The 17,057-nt window shown below is 36.2% G+C and overlaps 1 protein-coding gene across 3 annotated transcripts in view; it reads left to right on the forward strand.

Annotated features, from left to right (window-relative positions):
* The window catches only part of ADAM32 (ADAM metallopeptidase domain 32), a 106,304-nt gene that overhangs the window by 50,131 nt on the left and 39,116 nt on the right, over window positions 1–17,057 (forward strand). For all 3 annotated transcript variants that reach the window (XM_037526101.1, XM_037526102.1, XM_054700900.1), the window contains 3 exons: window positions 2,238–2,415; window positions 5,962–6,057; window positions 7,129–7,327. In XM_037526101.1, the coding sequence (XP_037381998.1) occupies window positions 2,238–2,415; window positions 5,962–6,057; window positions 7,129–7,327 (473 nt within the window). The remainder of the gene's footprint in view (window positions 1–2,237; window positions 2,416–5,961; window positions 6,058–7,128; window positions 7,328–17,057) is intronic.

The following is a 17,057-nucleotide window of genomic DNA, read 5'->3' on the forward strand; positions in this document are numbered from 1 at the left end:
AAAAGAAGAGAAACAAACAAAAACTAAGTCTTTAGCACCCCAACTACAAAAAAAAGCAAATAAGACAACAAATGTGTAGGAAGTAAGGAACATCTAAGAATGAAGCTTGACTACTACCTCACACCATGCACAAAAACCAACTCAAAATGGATTAAAGAACTACACATAAGACCTGAAACTATAAAATATATAGAAGGAAATATAGGCAAAACACTACATGACATGCACCTCAAAGACATCTTTACAGACACATCACCCAAAGTAGTGATAGTGAAGGCAAAGATAAACAGCTGGGACTACATCAAATTAAAGAAATCAAAACTACAATGAGATACCATTTTACACCAGTGAGAATGGCACATATTAAAAAAAAACTAGCAACAACAAATGTTGGCGAGGATGTGGATGTGGAGAAAAAAGGAACTCTCCTGCGCTGCTGGTGGGAGTGCAAAATGGTCCAACCACTATGGAAAGCTGTGTGGAGATTCCTCAACCTACTAAAGATGGAGCTTCCATATGATCCAGCAATTCTACTCCTAGATATTTACCCAAAGGACTAAGAAACATTAATTCAAAAGGGCACCTGCACCCCTATGTTCATAGCAGCACTATTTACAATAGGTAAGCAATGGAAACAACCCAAATGCCCAAAAACAGATGACTGGATCAAGAAGATGTGGTACATATACACAATGGAATATTACTCAGCAATCAAAAAAGACAAACACATGCAGTTTGCAGCAACATGGATGGAACTGGAAGGGATCATGCTCAGTGAAATAAGCCAGAAAGAAAAAGAAAAATATCAGATGATCTCACTCATAGCAGGAATTTAGAAAAAACTAAATAAGGGACCAGGAAAAAGACTAATCATATAAAGAAAAATCAAAAGCAACAAGCAGCTATAAACCAGAGACATAGTAATGGGGGTGGGGAGAAAGAGGAGGGATCAGGGCCAAAATAAGGTGGTTGGGAATTGTACGGGGAATATAACCAAAATGAAAATGCATGCACTGTGCAAAAATGAAAAATGATGTAAGAATTATATAAAATAAAATATTAAAAAATAAAACAAAAAAATAAACGTATATCATCATTGTTTTTCTGTGAGCAATAATTTGTAGGCAATCACACACACAAAAATACAGTTTTTCTCTTTGGTAGATATATTTGTAATGCATGTAAGATTAAAATTGATGTGTTCTTAATTTATTCTTGTGATGGGAATACTTGATACTTTTGAAATATGTAAGATATTACTGTTAACTATAGAGACTGTTGTAGAATGAATTTTTAGAATTTATTCATCTTGCGTAAGTGAAACTCCATATTCATTGAACAACCCCGTTTTCCCTAGCTTCTGCAACTACCATTCTACCCTCTGTACTTTTGAATATGACTGTTTTAGCTATCTCGTGTAAGTGAAATCAGGCAGTATTCATCTTTCTGTGACTGGCTTATTTCACTTAGCATTATTATGACCTGGAAATTCATCCATGTTGTTGCTTATGCAGAATTTCCTTTTTTTAAAAGGCAAAACAATATTCCATTGCACATACATTCTACACTTCATTTACCTAAACATCAGTCACTAGACATATAGTTTGCCTCCATATCTTTGCTACCATGAATAAAGCTATAGTGAACAAGGGAGTATAGATTTCTTTTTGAGGTTCTGATTTTAATTTTTTTGATCTGTATCAGAAGTGGAATTTCTGGGTTATAAGGTCATTCCATTTTAGATTTTCTGAGGAATCTCTCTACTGTTTTCCAATTTATATTCCCACCAACAGTGTATTAGAGTACCAATTTCTCTATATTCCAGTCAACAGGTAACTTTTTTTAATGACTGTCTCAACAGGTATGAGGAAATAGCTCACTGAGTTTTGATTTGTAATTCTCAGATAATTAGTAATGTTGAACACCTTTTCACGTATTTGATGGCCTTTTATATCTCTGTCTTTGGAGAAATGTCTATTCAAGTCTTTTGTCTGTTTTCTAATTGGATTGTTAATTTTTTGATACTGAGTTGTACTAATTTTTGTACTAAATTTTAATAAGGACATATATTCCAGTGAGTAAAAATCACATGTCCTTTCAAGAGTGATTTTAGCTTGTATTTGTTTTTAAACATTTATGTTAACTACTACATTTAACATTTTGAAATTAATTTGTGTAACAAAGAACTGTGCATATAGAAGTATTCTGTTAATGACATTATATGGATTCATGTTTAGGCAATTCAGTGGTGTGAAGATGTTTAGCAGTTGCAGTTTGAATGACTTTGAAAATTTTATTTCAAATATGGGTGCCAAATGTCTGCAGAATAAGCCACAAATGCAACGTGCTCCGAAGCAAGTCTGTGGCAATGGCAGAGTGGAGGGAACAGAAAGCTGCGACTGTGGTAATTTTACAGTAAGTCTGTTAACTAGGAATTGATTAATAAATTTATTGTTTCAGTTAATCTCTTTTCTCTAGCGCTATACATCTCAAATATGACTGAATACCATATAGAATATTGGCAGTAAAGGAAATCAGGCTCAAATACATGTAAGACTATTCTGTCTAAATTTTATAGATTGAGGCTTTTAAAGTAAATATAAAATGTGCTCCAAGACAAGATTCCTGATGGGAAAAAAGAGGAGTCCAACGTAACCTTCTAGATTCCAAACCTGTGCTTGATCTTATAAATGTCTTATTGAAGATTAGTATGTCAACAGACCACCGAGTATTCTTAGTATTACACCACATTGGAATCAGTAGTATGGTGAGAGAAGATTGTGTTAATATTAGTCTGAAATTTGGGTGTTTTGGGATGATTTACTTTATAGGGAAGCCCTGAAAAATGTAATTGTTTTATGCCACAGTAATTTCTTTGCCTCCCACCCCCAGTAGTATTTAATTGTTTGGATATATCAAAATCTGTTTCCATTCCCCTGCTAGTGGACAGTTGAGTTGTCAGCAGCATTGAATCATTATGCTGAATTCCTAAAAGAAGGATTTCTGAGTCATGTGATAAGTGTATGTTTGTAACAAACTTTATCCTAAGTGGTTGTATCATTTTACACTCCTCTCATTAACATATAAACTTTTTATATCCCCCATATCCTTTCCAGAATTTGATAATGTCAGCCCTTTAAATATTAGGCATTCCAATGGTTTTGATTTGCATTTTTTGATAACTGTACCAATGTTGAACATGTTCTTATGTCCTTATTGGCTATTTGTTGTTTGAAAAATTTTTTCATACCTTTTAAAAGTTGGTTTTCGTTATTATTGATTTATAAGATTTTATTTTGGGCCTCCCCGGTAGTGCAGAGGTTGAGCGCTGGGTTGCGAAGCTGCCTGCAGCCTCTGCAGCGCCGGTTCGATCCCCAGCTGCTCCCCGGCCACCGGAGGAGGGTCCCGCAGACCTCTTCTGCCGCCCGCTGCTCCCCTCAGCAGCCTTCTGCCTGCTCTGCTCCCCACTCTGGCTCTGGTGAATTCTCTCACCCTCCTGCGCTTCTGACTGTACCCAGTGCTTGTATAAATAAATAAATAAATCTTAAAAAAAAAAGATTTTATTTTATAGGTTGGATATCAGTTCTTATTTATGTTTATTAGAAATACTTGTTTCCAACATATGGATTGCCTTTTCAGTTTCATCAACATTTTTGAATCGTAGGCATATTTTATTTTTATTATTCTTTTCTTCTTTGGTTATGCTCTTTGTGTCCAAAGAAATCTTTGCTTGTCCAAGGTCATGAATATTTTCACCTATGTTTTTTACTACAAGTTATACAATATGTCTTTCACTCTATTTTGAGTTTGCTTTTGTGTTTGGTGAGAGATTTATTGTAGGTTTATTAACCTCCATATGAATATCAAATTTTTCTAGCAGTATTTGTAAAAGTGGCTATCTTTTCATCATTGCATTATCTTAGCATCCTTATGAAAATAAATTACCAGACATGTATGTGTATCCCTGGATCTTTTTTTAATTTATATGTCTGTCCTTATGCCAATTCCACTCTGTCTTACTTAATGTACATATTATAGTAAGTGTTGAAAACATAGTGTAGATAACTGAACTTTGTTCTTTTTCAGGATACTCTTGCTATCCTAGGACTTTTGTATTTTCATATAAATTGGAGAATCAGTATGTGTATGTAGGAATTTTGCTATATCTATATACCAGTTTTGGGAGAATGACTATCTTACCAGTTTTGAATCTCTCAATCTAGGCACACTATTTCCATATCTTCCCTCCCTCCTTTTTCAGTATTATATTGATTATTCTGGGTCTTTTGCCTCTCCATACAGATTTTAGAACCAGTTTGTCAATATTCACAAAACAGCTTTCTGGAATTTTGATTGGAATTGCATTGAATTTATAGATAAAGCTTTATATAGTAACATTTTATGTAATAACTGTTAAGAGTTTGTCAAGTGATTTTTCTTTTTTTTAAGATTCATTTTATTTATTTATGCATACAAGAGCTGGGGTGTAAGCCAGGTGTGTGTATGGGGGGGTGAGAGGATTCACCAGAGACAGAGTGGGGAGCAGAACAGGCAGAATGACTGAAATACACTGCTGAGTGAAGCAGCAGGTGAGATAGGAGAGGTCTGCTACACCATGTGGGTTATCTCCCTGGCCGGGGATTGAACTCATGCTGCAGTGGCTGCAGATAGCTTCATAGAGCTGTGTCTCAACCCCTTGTGCCACCAGGGATGCCCTCAAATGCTTTTTCTACATCAATTGTTACAGTCTTATGATTTTTCTTACCATCCTATTGATATCATTGATTATGTTAATTGATGTTTGTGTGATGAGCTAGCCTTGTATACTGGGGATACATTTCACTTGGTTGTGGTATAATATTCTTTTTATATGTTGTTGGTGTGATTTACAAATATTTTATTAAGAATTTTGTTACCTATGTTTATGAGACACACTAGTCTCTCATAAATTTTCCTTTATTGTAATGTCTTTGTCTGGTTTTGCTATTAGAGTAATAATGGCCTCATAGAATGAACTAGGTAGTTGCATCCATCAATGCTAGGAAAATAATGTGTCTGTTTCCATGGGGTGAAGGCAATTGGAATTTCATGTTTAGTGCTTTTCCTGGATTCTGTCCTTAGTACTTCTTCTTTTGACTGATTTAAGTTTGTATCCTATACCTATAATAAATCATAACTGTAAGTGTAATAGCTTTCAGTGAGGTCTATGAGTGCTTCTAGTATATTAGCAAATATGGGATTGGATTTTGGAATCTGCTAAACTTGTGATTGATATAAGAAATCAAGACAGTCTTGGGGATTGTTTCCTCTAACTTTGCTTAAACTCTGCACACTCTTCTCTCCCCCATCCCCTAAGTTTTATTTAGGTCCTGTTGAAAAATAAGATTTGTATATATTTACAATGTACAACTTGAAAATTTTGATATTTGTATTAACATACCCATCATCTCACATAGTTATACATTTTTTGGTGTCTCTTGTGAGAAAACTTCACCTGTCCTCTTAGAAAGTTTTCAGTATTACAAATATAATGTTCTTAACTATAGTTAGTATGCTGTACATTATATCCTGAGAAGTATTTCATCTTCTAAATAAAAGTTTGTACCCTTTGATCAATAGATCCCTTTTCTTCCCATTCTCAAGGCTTTGGTAGCTAGCCATCATTCTACTCTGTCATTATTATCCAATTTCTGAAAATATTTGTTTCATCTTTTTTTTTGCCCAGTGTTTTAATTAAATAGAGAATTGGTAGGGTGCCAGTTGCTCTGTTTTGACCTGAAGTAAAATTCCTGCCTTGGTATATTAATTGTTTAATTGTTTAGAGATGCAAAAGTCAACAAATGTCAACAGTATGCATAATCTTATCCTTCCACAGAACTAAAAATGCCCAGTTAATATAACTGCTTCCAAAGTTTATAGTACTGTCATGATGTATTTTTACTTGTGCATTCCTCATCATAGCAATGTGCAGGTAATATCTGTTGTGACCCTCGGACTTGTAAGCTGAAACCTGGAGCAGAATGTGATGGAGGACTGTGCTGCAAGAAAGACTGTAAAGTATGATTTAAGTTTTTAATACCTTCCAAATTATGTCAGGGATTCTTTAGAACTCTTGGACCTATATCTGCGAGTCAAAATAAATGAACTTTCAAATAAAATCAGAATCAGTTTCTGATTTTATGAACTTTAATTTGGTCATGGGTCTCCTTCTAATGCCATTATTCTCCCTGACTTGTTGCTGTCATTTTTAAGCCCTGTTTGAGTGCAATTATAGATTTCTTCAATATAGATGATTCCTATTAAAAGGTACTATTTTAGTTCACACTATCCAGTATTTATATTTTTTTTTAATAAAAATGTTTCCCTAAGTGGGATAATGAAACTCACTAGAAGTAAAACTTTCCAAATGCTGCAGTGTTAGTACAAAAGTCAAGCTATTAACTTACTATGCAAGGTCATTTGACTGAAAGATATTTTAATGGCTCCTGTCACTGTCTTCATTTGATTTTAGTGTCAAGTAGAAGTCATCAAGTAGTGTGAGAACCCAATACGATTCTTTATACAGATTTTCAGAATTGTATACATAGAGTATTAATGAATTAGAGTATTCAGGAAAAAGGTTACAACTGAGTTCTTTTTCTCCAAAGACTTGTGTAGTTGAAATGCTTCCTTAATCACTTGTTGGTTTCCCTTTTTTAATTCTCAATTACTTATGTTTCACATCTGTCATAGAAAAACAAATATTTCAGATTTACAAACTGGTTTGAATAAGTATATTTTCTTTGGAACTTGTCAAGTAACACACTGTTTTCATCAAAAATAATAATTATCCCAAGCTAAAAGTGATTTTTCCTCTCTTGCACTGAAACACAAAAAAAACTTTGACATTCCTCACATCATTTTTGTGTCATAGTTTTCCTTGCACATATATTTTATCTCCTGTTTTAGTTGATAATATTCAAATTTTAAAAATAATTAGTATAATGCTTTATATAAAGAAACTAATAGCCATTATTGAAGAAATAAAGTATAAATGAATTTAATATAATATTGAAATTAATATTGATAAGCACAGCATTCTTATGTATAGATAATGCTTTTTTTTTTTTGTATTCTAATTTCTGTTAGTTTCAAAGTTCAGGATTTGAATGTAGGCCCACAGCGCATCCTGAATGTGATATTACTGAATATTGTAATGGAAGCTCAGGCAACTGTCAGCCTGATATAACTGTACATAATGGACATTTGTGCAAAAAAGGAAAATTCATGTGTTATGATGGAGAGTGCCATGATCTTGATGCACGTTGTGAGGCCATATTTGGAAAAGGTATATGATTCTGTAACATCTAAATAGTTCTTAGCATTTTTACTAACATTACGAAGGCTATGGGCAATTCTTTATTAATATATAGAATTAAAATTTTCTCTATATACAAGTTATTCTCTTTCACGTCTGTTTTTTCAAATTTAGTATGCTATAATATGATTCATTTATTATTATTTATATATATTTGCATCATTATTCATTTTTGTACAGTTTACTTTCTCCTCTCAGGCATAGTCTCCATAAAATTCTCAGAAGCAAGTCACCTGTGAACTGCCATCATAGTCTCTTGTGCTCTTTCTGCCCCTATTTTAATCTGTCTTCCTCCTTCTCCCCTGCAGAATGTCTCCGATTAATAGTTGCCTGCTAATTTTGTCTATTTTTCCCCCATCCCTTGTTTAGTTCCCCTATAATCCTCCTATAAGTGAAACCATCTGATATTTTTCTTTTTCCTTCCGACTTATTTCAGAGGATAATCCCCTTCAGCTCCAGCTACGTTGCTGCAAATGGCATGATATTTTTTCTTTTTTGATTGCTGAATAGTATTCCTACCAGCAGTGTAAGAGCTTTCCTTTTTCTCCGCATCCTTGCCAGCATTTGTTTTTACCAGTTTTTTTTTTTTTTAATACGTGCCATTCCTACTGGTATAAGGTAGTATCTCATTATGGTTTTGATTAGCATTTCCCTGATTACAAGTGATGTTGAGCATGTTTTCATATACCTGTTAGCCATTTGCATTTCTTCTTTGGAGAAGTGTCTTTATCTGGTCTGCCCATTTTTTGACTGGATTGTTTGCTTTTGTTTTTGTGAGTTGTGTAAGCTCTTTGTAGATCTGTGAAATTAGTCCCTTATCAGTTGTGTGGCATGTAAATATTTTCTCCCAATCAGTAGGGTGTCTCTTTGTTTCGGTTATTGTCTCTTTGCTGTTCAAAAGCTTTTTCTGTCCAAACTCTACACAGTTTGATGTAGTCTCAGCTATTTATATTTTCCATCACTTTCTTTGCGTCAGGGGATGAGTCTTTAAAGATGTTTCTGAGATGTATGTCATACAGTGTTTTGCCTGTGTTTTTTCTATATATTTGATGGTTTTAGGTCTTATGTTCAAGTCTTTATTTTGAGTTGATTTGTGCATAGTGTGAGATAGTAGTCTAGTTTCATTCTTTTACATAATGGTGATCCAGTTTTTCCAGCACCATTTATTGAATAGACTATCCTTGTCATAAATTAATTGTCCATATATGTTTGGCTTTAATTCTGGGTTTTCAATTTGATTCCATTGGTCTGTGTGTCTGTTTTTGTTCTAGCACCATACTGATTTAACTATTATGGCTTTGCAGTATAGTTTGGGCATGTGATGCCTCCATTATCCATTTTAGTCAGGAGTGTTTTGGTTATTTGAGTTTTTTTTTTGTGATTCCATGTAAATTTCACCAATATTTGTTCTATTTCTTTGAATAATTTGCCCTATTTCTTTGAAAATTTTATTGGAATTGCATTGAATCTGTAAATTGCTTTTGGCAGGATGGCCATTTTGATTATGTTAATTCTTCCAATTCATGAGCAAGGCATGTCTTTCCATTTCTTTCTGTAGTCTTCTATTTATTTTAACAATGTTTTATAATTTTCTTTATATAGGTTGTTCACTTCCTTTGTTAGGTTTATTCCCAGGTATTTAATTTTTTTTTTTTTTGGTACAATTGTAAATGGAATGGTTTCTTAAAATTTTTTCTTCTTCATATGGTTTACATATAGGAAGGCTACTTATTTTTTGTGTGTTGATTTTGTATCTTTCTACTTTACTAAACTGGTTTATTATTTTAATTAGCTTTTCTATAATGTTTTTAGGGTTGTCTATATACATTAGCATATTGTCTGCAAATAGTTGTGGTTTTACTTGCCTAGCTAGGACTTCATTATTATATTGAGAAGCAGTGGTGAGAATTGGCAACCTTGTCTTGTTCCCAATCTTAAAAGGAAGGCTTTCAGTTTTTCACCATTTAGAATGATATTAGCTGGGGCCTCCCCTGGTGGCACAGTGGTTGAGTGCTGGGCTGTGAAGCTGCCTGCAGCCTCTGCAGCACTGGTTTGATCCCTGGCAAGGGTCCCACATTGTGTGACAGACCTCTCCTACTGCACCCACTGCTCCCCTCAGCAGTGTATTTCATCAGTTTGCCTGTTCTGTTCCCCGCTCTGGCTCTGGTGAATTCTCTCACCCTCCTGCTCTTCTGACTATACCCAGTGCTTGCATAAATAAATAAATAAATCTTAAAAGAAAAATGAGATTAGCTGTGAGTGTGTCATATTTTTTTTTATTATGTTAAGTAATGTTCCTTCTATCCCAAGAATTTTGAGGGCCTTCATCATAAATGGATGTTGAACTTTAATCAGATGCTTTCCCAGCATCTATTGATATGATTATGTGGTTTTAACTTTCTTTTTGTTGATGTGGTAGATTACATTAATTGATTTTTGGATATTGAACCATCCTTGTGCCCCTGGAATAAATCCTACTTGGTCATGGTGTATTATCCTTTTGATGCATTGTTGGATTCTGTTTGCTAGGATTATATTGAGGAATTTTGCATCTGTGTTCATTAGGGAGATAGTACTATAGTTTTCTTTTTCTGTATATTTTCTTTGTTTGGTTTTGGTATTAGTGTAATGTTAGCGTCAGAAAATATATTTGGTAGTATTCCTTCTTTCTCAATTTTTTGGAAGACTTTTTGTAGGATAGGCTCCAGTTCATCTTTGAATATTTGGTAGAAGTCATTTGTGAAACTGGTCCTGGGCTTTTGTTATTGGAAGGGTTTTGATTACTCTTTCAATTTCATTGCTTGTAATTTTTTTTGGGGGGGGGGTTTTCTGTTTCTTTTTTGTCCAGCGTTGGATGCTTGTATAATTCCAAGAACTTGTCCATATCTTCTAGATTGTTGAATTTGTTTGCATATAAATTTTCATAGTAAATCTCTCCAGTTATCCTCTGAATTTATGCTGTGTCCATTGTAATTTCTCCTCTCTCATTTCTGATCCTGTTTATTTGAGTTTCTCCCTTTTTTTCTTTGTCCCATACATTCTGGAAAGTTGTATCCTCCTTGTCATTTGTCTCGGTGTATTTTTTAATTTCTTCTTTGATTTACTCATTAATCCAGCGGTCTTCCAATAGTTTGTTCTTCATTTTCTATGTAATGAGGGGGTTCCTTTCTTTTCATAGTTGATTTCTTGTTTGATGCCTTGTGGTCAGAGAAGATAGTTGGTATGATTTCAATTTTCATGTATTTGTTGATATTTGTTTTGTGGCCCAGTATGTTGTCTATTCTGGAGAATTATCCATGTGTTCTTGAGAAAAATGTGAATTCAGTTATTTTAGGATGCAATGTTATAGATGTGTGTTATGCCCATGTGGTCTAGATCTTTATTTAGGGCTATGTGTCTTTGTTTATTTTTACATCATTGATCAGTCTCTTGGTGAGAGTGGGGTGTTGAAGTCTCCTACTACATATGCATTTTCTCTAATGCATTATGTCTGTTTTCAGAGATGACAGTAATTATCTAACAAATTTTGGAACTCCTTTATTTGGTGAATATATGTTAATGAATGTTATGTCTTGGTGTATATCCCCTTGATAATTATGTAGTAACCATTTATGTCTCTGTCACCTTTTTTTAATTTGAAGTCTACCTTATTTTATATAAGTGTGTCTTCTTTTGGGGGCCATTTTCTTATAGAATTGTTCTGCCAATGGGCAGAACTCTGGTATTTTTTCATGAAGTATTTGATAAAGGAGAGTGATGTCAGCAACATGGCTAAATAAAATGTCCCTTGTGTTCCTTCCCCTGGCCCCACAACAATAACTTGGAATCTATCCTTAGCCGAAAGTACATTTGTAGGAGCTCTGTGACCCAGTACCATATGCCACGGGACCTAGGAGGTATCTCATCCCTACCTGTGTGTTGGGTAATAGGTCTTGTGCTTGGACTCTGGTTATGGTACAGCAGTACCTGGAAAGCACTCTTAGATAATCACCAATAGACAAGATAGTTTTTGGGAAGACAAGGTCTCTAGCAGAGAGTTTCCAGTACATCTTTCGAACAAAAAAATAAAGAAAAAGAAAAAGAAAGTGAGTTTGGAGAGCTTTAGTACCACCCTTGGGAAAGCAAAGGCAGACAGTCTGTTAGTATTCAGGCTGGGATGTTGTAGGATGCTTGGAAATCATACAAGCTTAAAAAGTTGGCCACAAGAGGAGCAAGAAGAGGGAAGCAGGTATATCCATAGAAAGTATGAAAATCTCAAGATTCCTGCAAGTGTAATTCATGTTGGAAGTCCTGATTTTGGACCTTATACTCCAGAAAGAAGATAGACTATGGTATATAGTTACCCACAGTGTTGATTTTTTTTATTCAGTTAATATTTATCCCCTTAAATGGGTAAGGCACTCTTCTAACACTGGAATCTAGCACCAAAAAAATCCTATTCTTGTGGAGTTTATATTCCAGTGAAGGATTCAGACAGTAAACCCTAAAAAGTAATAAATAAATAAGCAAATGTAATCATTTTCATTAGTGATGTTACAATAACCGAAAACAACAAATCAACAACAAGCACAAAACAGGGTAGCTGGATGAAGAGAATTTATAGCTTAGGTGAAAGTGGTAACATGAAAAAGGTTAGAAGTGATCCTGTTCAAGCTGTTTATAGGACAGAGAATCAGTAAAAATTGGATTAGATATTGAAAGGTAGTGAGGAGAAAGAATCCAGGTTAATTCCTGTTATGAGCTGAACATTTACTAATGATTCTTTAAACTGAAATAAGGAAAACAGAATTTATTTTAGAATATGTTCAATTGTAATTTACATATTAGGTCATGAATTGGAGTGAAGATGATGTTAGGTTATGAAAGATGAAATTTTAGTTAACATTTAAGTGGTTTTTTCCAGTTGATATACAGTAGCTTTCTGTTACTCTCTAATAGTTGCCAAGGGCGAAAATAAAGTCAAACTCCCTTTTGCTCATTGCTATTTATGAGAATTTCCTAAATTATTTGCAATAATTTTCCAGCACCCACATTACTGCCCTTACACTAGCCATGTAAACAATCTATGAAAATGCATCCACCACTTTACTGCCCTATAGCATTTTATACCAGGTAAGGGACTCTAAATATACTATTTGGACAGAGAAAGTTACTTTTCTTTTTCAGTAGACTTGATCAATTCACTAGAGTGAAGAGAACATTTGACATGGGACTTCATCTTTGTAAAATGTTTGCCTTTTTAGTATTTCCACACCACACTGGAAAACTCAGACTTATCTGATAGAGAGTCAATAACACTAATGAGAACGGGGTATTCAAGGAGAAATAAATTCAAGCTAACTTTAGATACAATAAGAAGTCTAATGTTAATTGGTCTGTATGAAAAACATAATTTTCAACAGAAATCATTTAACTGTAACTGTGCATATTCTTTTACGTTAACTATCCAAGCTGGATAGTTAACGTAATTATCCAATTTCCCATTTTCCTGGATAACATCTAGGTGTTTAATGAACCCTGTGTTGTCATTTTTAACCTGGTAGCTCAGATTGATAACTGAACTCATTAAACATTGTGAATACTCAGAAATAACATTGTATATTCTCGTGGTATCTATACAATCACCTTTGATGGACCAGTGTTTAAAAATTGTGAATAGAGATAGAATTAGAAGGAAAGAATTAAAAACAATAGAGGGAGAAAAATCAAATTCATGAAAAGGGTAGGAAAACAGGAGAAACCCTCTTGATCTTAAAATGGAAGGTAGATGGGAATTAGCAGTGAATGATAAATAGTACCTTAGTTTCATAACAATCCATGAGGTACATATAATTGTCTAAAGTAGTTGCCCTTATTGGGGTGGGGGGATGTATTCCAAGACCTCTAGTAGATGTTTAAAACTGTAGAGAATACCCAGCCCTAGATATACTGTTTTTCCATATACATACATACCCATGATAGAGTTTATAAATAAGGAAGAGTAAGAGATTAAAAACAATGATCATAAAATAGAACAATTATAAAATAATAAAAGTTAGGTTAATGTGGTAACTCTCCCGAGGGGGCGGAGCAACATGGCGGCGAGGAGACGCTGCGAGTAAGATCTCCCATTAAAAAAAGTGAATAGGGAGGAAAAGCGGCAGGTCCCAGTGAGAACTGGGACACGGAAGATAAACAGACGACTCCAGCAAACTGCCCGAGGAAGAAAGTGGCCATAAAAGAGGACCAGAAGGGAGGGAAGCGCAGAACCCTGCTCCCCTCCCCCGCCCACAGAGTCGGCACTCTCCGACCGGCAGAGAGGAGGAAAACAACAAACCAAAATGGCCAACAAGAACAAACGACGCAGCAAGCGGGACTGTGAGTGGAAAGGAACTATTGCAGCCACCACACCCTGTGAACGGGAGCTGTGGAGAACCCTGCAGGATTCGCCGCGGCGGTGAGCGAACAGCTCCGGGCGCCATTAGAGAAGAACAAAGACCCCGGGAGACGCGCACACAGCCCAGGCTGCCGGTAAGCTTGCACGGAAAAGCGGTGCGCTTGGCGCGCGGATCGCGGCTGCCCAGGTCCCCGCGCCTGCGACCTAGGCTTGTGGGGAGACGCGCGGAGGCCCTCCTCACTGAGGTGAAAGTCCCTCACTGAGTGAGCAGGAACCAGGCGCCCAGGCACGGGAGCGGTGCAAAAGGCGCCATTCCCGCGCCACTGAACTGGGCTACAGCCCGCGTCCTGGACCTGAGGGCTTTGGAACTGAGACCCAGGGCACGAAATTCAGGGCATGGGTTCTCCACGACGGTGGGGCACAAGGCAGACACAGCACCCCAAAGCCGTTGAGGTTTACCCTACCATTCCCGCTCTGTTCCCTGTCCCATGGGGTGGGGGGAGGCGAAAAACAGCCCCCCCAAGGACAATAGGAGAGATCTCTGGCGCCACCTAGCGACCAGAAAAAAAAAGTCACTAACACCCCATAGAACAGGAAATTTCTTAAGACTGCTTGAAAAGGGCAGAAGGCTTCTGGAGGACCCAGTGGCCAGCTGGGAAGTTAGCCCACGCCAGGCCCCTTCCGACCAGCAGTCTGAGCCCACAGAGGGAGCAGGCACCCACATCCGGGGCAGACCGGGCGCGCAGAAGAGTGTGCCTGAAACCGGAGGCGCAGGGACTGCATCCCGCTTCGCCATTTTAGAACAGGGACATTTCTTCAGTAAAGACTGCCTAAAACCAGCAGAAAGCTCCCCCAGAAGCCAGATATGGCTCCTGGAGGAGCCAGAGGGGAGCGGAGAAGTTCACCCAAGATGCCAGCCAGTCCGAGCAACACAGTGTCCCAACGCATACGACAAATTAGAAAACAGACAGTAGGGAGTAGAAGAACCACACGCAACCTAACAACTCCTCAGGAAAGAAGCACACCACAAAAAGAAAACCACTCCCCAGATTGCAACAACAGCAACTTGGAAGAACTTCTGAGCCTTCCAGAAAGAGAATTTAAAATTGCCATGATTAAAAAAGTGATAGAAGTCATAAAGGAAAACAATGATCAGAAGAAGGAAATTGAGTCCCTAAAGAGGGAAAACAATGGTCAGAAGAATGAAATTGAGTCCCTAAAGAGGGAAGTAAAAGAAATGCAGGAGATCAAAGAATTAATGGAGGAACTAAAGAACTCTGGGAAAAGCAATGAAAGCAGAATAGATGAAATGGAAGAACGAATAAGTACTCTTGAAGACACAGAAATAAAAAGAACCAAAACAGAAAAGGAAAGAGAAGTACGAAGGAAAAAGAATGAAGAAAGACTTCGGGAACTATCTGACTCCATGAGGAAAGGAAATATAAGAGTTATAGGAATTCCAGAAGGAGAGGAGAGAGATGTAGGAACAGAGAAAATATTCCAGGAGATAATTGAAGAGAACTTCCCAAATGCAAAGAAGGAGCTGAAAATTGATATACAAGAAGCAAGAAGAACACCAAACTTCCACGACGAAAGGAAAAATACAGCAAGACACATAATAGTAAAATTCCCAAGAATCCAGGACAAGGAAAAAATAATGAAGCTGACAAGAGGGAAGAAACAGATAACATTCAAAGGAAAACCAATCAGGCTGACATCAGACTTCTCTGAAGAAACACTACGGGCAAGGAGAGAGTGGAGGGACATAGTCAACAGACTCCAAGAAAACAGATGCCAACCAAGAATACTCTATCCCGCAAAGCTCTCCTTCCTCTTTGAAGAAAGAATATGGACCTTCCCAGACAAACAGAAACTCCGGAATTTCATTACAACTAAACCCCCACTCCAAAAAATACTACAAGGAGTCCTAAAGCCAGAACCTCAGAGGGATGAACAACAACGAAAGAAAGACCAAAAAAAAAAAAGTTATTAAAAGAATAAATAAATAAAATCAAAGGAAAGACAAACAATGGCAAATACAGATGCTAACATATCAATATTAACTCTAAATGTAAATGGACTAAACTCTTCAATAAAAAGACACAGAGTTGCAGCCTGGATTAAGAAACAAAACCCAACCTTTTGCTGTCTCCAGGAAACACATTTAGCTATAAAAGATAAAAATAGGCTCAAAGTTAAAGGATGGAAAACAATCCTACAAGCAAATGGACCAAAAAAGAAAGCAGGAACAGCTATACTTATATCAGATAAAACAGACTTCAAACTCAAAAAAATAAAAAGAGACCCCAATGGTCACTACATTATGATCAAGGGGACAATACTTCAAGAAGAAATAACACTCATTAACATATACTCACCAAACGAAGGAGCACCAAAATATATCAGACAACTGTTGTCCTCTCTGAAAACAGACATCAGAGAAAACACATACGTAGTGGGAGACTTCAACACACCACTATCAACAATGGATAGATCAACAAGACAAAAAATAAGTAAAGAAACTAAAGCTCTAAATAATGACCTAGAGCAATTGGGCTTAACAGACATCTGTAGAACACTGAACCCCAAAAAAACGGAGTACACATTTTTCTCAAGTGCACACGGATCATTCTCCAGGATCGATCACATACTGGGGCACAAGACAAACATCAACAGATACACCAAGATTGAAATCATACCAACCATCTTTTCTGACCACGAAGGCATCAAACTAGAAATAAACCATAAAAAGAAGGCAAGGAACTATTCTACCTCATAGAGATTAAAAACCACACTACTGGAAGACCACTGGACTAACGAGGAGAACAAAGAAGAAATTAAAAAATTCTTTGAATTGAATGACAAGGAGGACACCAATATCCTAAATGTATGGGATGCAGCAAAAGCAGTAATAAGAGGAAAATATATAGCAATAGAAGCTCACATCAAAAAACAAGAAAGAACTCAAAGAAACAACCTAATCTCGAATCTCAAAGATCTAGAAAAAGAACAACAAAAAAACCCCAAAACCAGTAGAAGAAAGGAAATAATAAAAACCAAAGCAGAAATAATGAAATTGATACTAAAAAAACAATCCAAAGATCAATGAAACCAAGAGCTGGTTCTTTGAAAAAATCAATAAAATAGACAAACCCCTAGCCAGGCTCACAAAGGAAAAAAGGGAGAAAGCACAAATAAACAGGATCATAAATGAAAGAGGAGAAATCAGAACGGACACAGCAGAAATCAAAAGAATAATCAGTAACTACTACGAACAGTTATATGGAAACAAGATCAACAATCTACAGGAGATGGACAAATTCC

This window comes from Talpa occidentalis, unplaced genomic scaffold (genome assembly GCF_014898055.3).
Source record: "Talpa occidentalis isolate TD23 unplaced genomic scaffold, MPIMG_talOcc4v2.1 talOcc4.4, whole genome shotgun sequence".
Classification (NCBI taxonomy): Eukaryota; Metazoa; Chordata; class Mammalia; order Eulipotyphla; family Talpidae; genus Talpa; species Talpa occidentalis.